Here is a 7,179-nt window from a genome sequence, read left to right on the forward strand (position 1 = left end):
TGATTGTAAGTGATGGCAAGTAATTTTGAAGATTTTTTTAGGAATATGTCTGTCCAACTATAATGGAAAATTAAAAGTATGTTAAGGCGCCAAAGATCATGCATGACGGATTTGCAAGGAGGATATACATGCATTAACCTATTAAAATATTTGCTATTTCACAATCCCACCATTAAATTGTAAATATCTTACATCTTTTTCAGGATGTTACCTTATGGTTGTCTGTCAATTGGTGACTGTGTGGGACTGATTGAGGTTGTGAGAAGCTCTCACACCATCATGCAGATTCAGTGCAAAGGGGGCCTGAAGGGCGCCCTGCAGTTCAACAGCCACACGTTGCACCAGTGGCTCAAAGACAAGAACAAAGGAGAAATGTGAGTTTACTAATCCATCCTGTTTAACTAAACCCTTTTTTCATCTGAATTTTTGTTAGACAAGTCTTTTGGTGTTTGTATATGTTTCTCTGAGTTAGACCAGAGAAAGTAATTATACTTACTTTGGCAAAAAGTGTGCTTTTTGAGATAGCTGAGATTATTGTGTTTAAATAAGCAAAATTCCTTTAATATGGTAAAATCCTGCACATTCAACTTACATGTCTACAATGTTTATTCTTACTACTTATTCTTTAAAGAAAAAAGGCACAATCAAAATTTTACTCATAATTCTTCAAGTGATAAGAAAAATTTAATTATAATGACTTGGTAAGTATTTTTCACTATAGTAAGAATTAAACTTTGATCAGAAAACATCTAGAAACTCTTGAAAACTTCAGAGTCTCAAAGTTTTGCAGATCTCCGGGCATAATTATAATTATTTCCTTCTCCTAATGTCAGTGATTGTTTTCATTCTTTAATTAGAAACATAATCTTTTTTCATTTTGGCCTGAATCATTATTTCTACACTACTATTAAGGTGTTTGTTTCTTTGTAGATATGATGCAGCCATTGATTTGTTTACACGTTCATGTGCTGGATATTGTGTTGCCACCTTCATTTTGGGAATTGGAGATCGTCACAATAGTAACATCATGGTCAAAGATGATGGACAAGTAATAATAATCCTCTCTTTAAAATGTTTTGTCATTCTTAAACTAAATTTATTAATTTAGGGTAATTTCTGCATACATCAAAGCTATAACAATTTCTTACTTTTGAAAGCTGTTTCATATAGATTTTGGACACTTTTTGGATCACAAGAAGAAAAAATTTGGTTATAAAAGAGAACGTGTACCATTTGTTTTGACACAAGATTTCTTAATAGTGATCAGTAAAGGAGCCCAAGAATGCACAAAGACAAGAGAATTTGAGAGGTAAGTTCAAGAAATCAAAAGCACAAAATACAGAATTCTTGTCACTCTATCAAAAGCAATTGGTATTTTATATACAATTTTAAATAATAGATGTTGTATTACAGTTTTAGCATTATCTTAATATTTTAATGTTTTATTTTTTATTGTTTATTTTTTATTTATCTAATGCTATAAAGGCAAATGGAAAGGGAAACCAATTTAATTTATCGAGTTAAGGCCTAAAAAGAAAATGGTCCTTAACTTCATAATACATTAAAAGTCACTATTTACTGCTATTTAAATAATCGGAATCCTCCTTCTCTATACTGGCAAATAATGTATAAAGCTTTAAACAACATTTTTTAGTCAATTTGAGGAAAGTTAGTCAACTACAAATACCATGTTTATTCATGATTATTCTTACCATCTTATGATATGTCGTAAGTCTGTCATAGACCTTAAAGTACCAAAAATGCAACTTTTATAAAACCTCTTATTTTATCTACAGTTTAGCCTGACTGTAGCCTAAACCCTATGGGCCTTTAGTATGAACCAGTTCATACATTTAACAAATACTTATTAAAACCCAAATGTGCCAAGTGTTTTTCTAGGTCTTGGTGATAAAGCAGTCAACAAAGTCCTTACCCTCATGGAGTTTGCATTCTAGTTGCAAAGTGTTGGCAAGGGAGGGAGAAGAGTGCTGTTCTTTATAGGTTTGACAAAGAAGACCTCTCCAATGATGTGTGACATTTGAGCAGAGACCTGAGGGTATTAATGCCATTTGCTCCGTACTGATGAAACTGTTTCTATTACTTACAGGTTTCAGGAGATGTGTTACAAGGCTTATCTAGCTATTCGGCAGCATGCCAATCTTTTCATAAATCTTTTCTCAATGATGCTTGGCTCTGGAATGCCAGAACTACAATCTTTTGATGATATTGCATACATTCGAAAGACCCTAGCTTTAGATAAAACTGAGCAAGAGGCTTTGGAATATTTCATGAAACAAATGAATGATGCACATCACGGTGGCTGGACAACAAAAATGGATTGGATATTCCACACAATTAAGCAGCATGCTTTGAACTGAAGTCATGATAACTGAGAAACTGACAATTTGGATTCTACACTGCACTGTTAATAACTGTCAGCAGGCAAAGGCTGGTTGCATAGGAATTGCACAGTCCATGAACAGCATTAGCATTTACAGCAAGAACAGAATAAAATATTATATAATTTAAGTAAGGTAAACACAAACAGGGTTTGATAGCACTAAACTAGTTCATTTCAAAATTAAGCTTTAGAATAATGCGCAATTTCATGTTATGCCTTAAGTCCAAAAAGGTAAACTTTGAAGATTGTTTGTATCCTTTTTTAAAAAACAAAACAAAAAAAATCCCCAAAATATATAGAAATGACAGAGAAGGAAAAAGAATAATGTTCTTCTTTTGTCTTGCAAATGTTCTATGTTTTGAAATGTAGACACAAAAAAGTCTGTTATTATATTAGGTCCAAGTAAACTGGAGGTTGATGTTAAATTACATAATATTGAAAAAGAATGAAAATTTCTTATTTTTTCATTGCTGTTTGATCTATAGTTTGAAGTGGGTTTTTGACTTCTTGTTTAATGAAGAAAAATGCTTGGGGTGGAAGGGACTCTTGAGGTTTCACCAGGAGTTTTTCTTTTTAATAAATCAAACCTTTTGATGATTTGAGGTCTTATGTGCAAAGTTTTGGAAGCAGTCACAAATGAGACCTGTATAAGGTATTGTTTTGTTTTTTTCCTGTACAGAATTTACAAGGATCTGATTCTTATTTCCCAGGGAAACTCTGGGCTCCCACAAAAAAAAAAAAAAAAAAAAAAAATCTTCATTGAAAAAGAATGGGCAGGAATAATTCTTGCTCTAGAATTGTACAGTATTCTCCTTAGGTTGATTTTTTTTTCCTCCTTTTGCAATTGAACGGAATACATTTTTCATGCATGTTTTCCAGAAAATAGAAGTGAGTATTAATGTTATTAAAAAGATTATTTTTTTTATAAAAGGCTATTTATATTATAGAAACTATCATTAATATATATTCTTTATTTACATGATCTGACCTATAGTCATGCATTGTTTTGCACCCAGATATTTTATTGTTCTTAACAGCATGATCAAATCTTCTCTTGGTATGTGAGTGAGGCTCAGGCAGTATTCCATTTACATCACTGACCAGTGTGTAACTACTTAAGAAAGTAGATTCAACTTCATCCTCTTTCTTATTTATTTGTTTTTACAATAATTCCCTATTCATGATCCTCTTTTAGAGTTGAGAATGGCTCCATCGTATGAAATCAGTTACCAAAATTAGCACTATTTTTAAACTTCTCTCCTGAGGTATGCTCATGGATACTTTATGAGAGACTAGAAAATAGAAACTTTTACCTTTTTAAGCTATTAATGCATATTTCAATAATAAAAGTAGAACCTTAAGCCATTTTAAGATCATGTCCCATTTCCATGTGGTCAGAGCTCACTCTCCACCTTCATTAAATTGAACTTGAGCACAGCATACATTCTTAAACATTTTGAAAAAATTTATTAACCCATGATGTAGGGGCTAAATGCTAGTTATCACTCTAGAATCTGATATTTTACTCAGTATTTGAAATGAATGATTAATGTCCTAGGAAATAGCTTTAGCAAATGTGCAGGTGCCACACCAAAAATAAAAAGTGCAATAATTTACTGACAGTTTCCTAGATTAGGCATATTATTGGAATACAACACTATGAAGAGTGTACATAAACGCTAGTAAAACAGCATCCCTTTAAAAATACTCATTTATGAAATCAGTTACCTATAGAAGTCTTGAATAGTAAACAAGGGACTCTAATGCAAATACTCAAAATATTTGGCTATTTAGAACCCTTAAAGGGCATTAATTATTGGAGATTTAGGTGTTTCACTAAGGCTTGTAAATAATATTTCCAAGAAGAAAAAATAAATTGGAAGATTAGGGGAATTCATTTCTGTAAATTGTCTTGAAATAGTTCAACAGAATTTAAACTCTCTTTTAAGGAGGAAACCAGATAGATTCTATTGCAGGCATAGAAGATTTCATAATTTATTTTAAAAAAAACTTCATAATTGGCATTTTGTGTCTTCTAGATATATACAATTAACATTCTAACATCCCAGTCTTTTCTGTACAAGGGATTGATTGTAAGAAAACTCAGTGAAATGGTACAAATCTGAAACTTTGATGGTAGAAACTGAAAATTTAACAGAGAACTGTGTTTTACCCAAGTGCCAAAATTGAGTCTCCTTGCACAAAATTGATAAAATTTTTGTATTTTTCACATCAGTACAGAGAGTTGGTTGTTTGTTGTTTTTTTATTCTCTTTCCAGAACCTCTCCCCCATTAAAATACAAGCCGCATCGCTTCTTTTCACCATTTACATTTATTTTTAAGAGTTACTACAACCAAATTAATTCTACTGGAAGAAATATAGACAAATTCTATAAAGAACACAGATTAAATGACCTAAAAGCAAAATAAATTTTAGGCAGACAACCTTTAAAATAAGAAAGGAGGAACAGGGCAGTGCTCTGAAAGACAAGGAACCAGAAATTGAACCGAGTGCTCTATGGGGTGACTAGACTCTCTTTCAAGGCAGGGAGAACACAGGCACTTCCAGGTACTTCAGTAGCAGAAGTCAGTTCCCATGGATTGGTCAGTTCTTGTGACTGACCATCCTTCTCATTTCATGTGCTCTATTGGCTCTAATATTTCATAGGATCACTTGAGAAATATTTCCTTCAGTGATTATTTTGGGAAAGAAAGAAAGACAGGTTTAAAGAAAATAAAACCTCATTTTAAATACATTCTAGCAAGAAATAATCAACTGTTTGAAATCGTGCTTTAACTTTTTACCATATTTACAGCGAAAGAAAACATTTATTTTGAAGATTTTTAGATTGCTGTTAATTTGAAATCTGTTATTCGTACTATGGAATTTTTTTTAATGTTTTAATTGGATTTTTTAAAGAAGAGTGGAATTTGGTCTATTTTACAATAGAACCAAAGCTCCTTGTGGTTCTTAGTGTCCTCTGTAAAATTTAGCATCAAAGTAATCAACTTTGAAATTTTCCCTTCTAATCTGCTTTATATTATTATAAGCCTATTAGGAAATGGGAACCTGGTAAAAATATATAATGAATTGTAAAATATTTTAATGTGTAACTTTTTCAACTGTGAAACTATGACTATTGGTTTTTTTTTTTATGAAAATAGCTGCTGATAAAGTATTTTGTGTAAAGTGTAGTTTTTATTAATCAAGAAAATGATGACTTGATTAGAATGTACACACCCTCTTGGATTTTATTTCAATGATTGGTAATTTTCACATAGGTAAAACACAGTCCATCTGTATTCATTTTTCCATCAAAAATTGAGTGATTTGGCATAATTTAAAAATTTATGAGCAGCCTGTCTTAAAGGCATCATAGAAATTTCATAGCCCATAAACTTGGATTTGTTTCTTAATGATTTTATAAATCCATTTAATTACTATTCTGACCAAGAGCCCATGCCTGCCAGTGCGGAACAAATTTAATTTCCAGCATTATTTTAAAGCCAGCATGTTAACTTTTTCTGAATATTATAAGTCCACTTGTTTCTGTAGCTGTACAAACTGCAGACGTGGGCTGGATCCACAGTCAGAGCCACCTTATAAAATTATTTTGATGTCCAAGACATCACTTCAGTTTAAAGATTTCAGTTAATTGTGGTGCTTCTACTATTTAAAAACAACTTTCATGCTTCAGATGTTTTTGTAAAGTGGGGAATGTGGAGGGAGGGGGCAGAACAGGGAGGAGTTGTTCAAATGAATTACATTCTTCATAGCCATCCTGCTCAGATGGGGCACTGTGTAAAGAGAAGGCTGAAAGTTGTGAGAGTATGTTGTGTATACCATGCGTAGATTAACTCTTCAACAAGAATGGGATTGTAAGGGCTGTTCTATAAAATTCAACATTGACAGGATCGTCAGATAATTCTTGGTGGCAGAATAATACAGCTGGGCTGTTTTTTTAAAGTACAAACACAAGACCATTTTTTAATTTTTTAATTATGACATTAAAAATGTAAATGTATCTTATGTGCCATGGCCTGGGAAGCCTTTTTTCTTTTCTTTTCTCTTAAAAAATATTTTCACTCCTTGAAAAGATTATGGAATTTAGCTCCAGATAACATCTATGCTCCTGCTAAAATCGAGGTGGTAGCCCTATCTCAAAAGATTCGAGGTGATAAGGGGTCAGACAACAGGGAAACAAGAGATGAGTCACAATTCGGTATTTGAGACACACTACAGAAATTTTTCAGAGCACTGTATTTTAGTTTTATAAAGTCAGAGTTGTCATGCCATGTCTTTTAGTAACATTCAGTAACTCTCAGAAAAAAAAATTTACTAAAATTTCATCATTGCACCAGCCATTTGGACAAGGACATAGTGCCAGGAGGTTCATGGTCCTATTTTCTTACATATAGCATTTTAAATTAGTTTTGCTCTCTTTTCATTATTAGTGCATTAGAAATGTGTATATTTGCACACATGTCTATTCGTATACACACCGGTTGCTATTCCCTTAGGCAAGAGGCATCTTTTATAAAAGGTATGAGCACTGAGTTTATAAAATTTAGAAATGTTTAGAATTTATTAGGAACTTCCCAAGTTGGGATGACAGTCTTTAAATAAACTTACTTCATTCAAATATTCCACTTAATTAAAGTTTTGAACTTCATTTTTATTACTACAGCGCCATTTCTTTTGCTTGGGTGTTAGGTATGTTAATATTCAACCCATTAATCAGCATAAAGTGTCAGAGCCATAAGGAAATTTTATGATT

General features: G+C 32.2%; 1 protein-coding gene across 7 annotated transcripts in view; it reads left to right on the plus strand.

Annotated features, from left to right (window-relative positions):
• PIK3CA (phosphatidylinositol-4,5-bisphosphate 3-kinase catalytic subunit alpha) overlaps positions 1-2,998 on the plus strand; it is a 64,992-nt gene extending 61,994 nt beyond the window's left edge. For all 7 annotated transcript variants that reach the window (XM_077161107.1, XM_077161101.1, XM_077161103.1 and 4 more), the window contains 4 exons: positions 204-374; positions 931-1,048; positions 1,158-1,309; positions 2,108-2,998. In XM_077161107.1, coding sequence (XP_077017222.1) covers positions 204-374; positions 931-1,048; positions 1,158-1,309; positions 2,108-2,378 — 712 coding nt within the window. In that variant the 3' untranslated portion in view covers positions 2,379-2,998. The remainder of the gene's footprint in view (positions 1-203; positions 375-930; positions 1,049-1,157; positions 1,310-2,107) is intronic.
• The last annotated feature ends 4,181 nt before the right edge of the window (positions 2,999-7,179 follow it).

The sequence above is a fragment of the Tamandua tetradactyla genome, chromosome 5 (genome assembly GCF_023851605.1).
Source record: "Tamandua tetradactyla isolate mTamTet1 chromosome 5, mTamTet1.pri, whole genome shotgun sequence".
Lineage (NCBI taxonomy): Eukaryota > Metazoa > Chordata > Mammalia > Pilosa > Myrmecophagidae > Tamandua > Tamandua tetradactyla.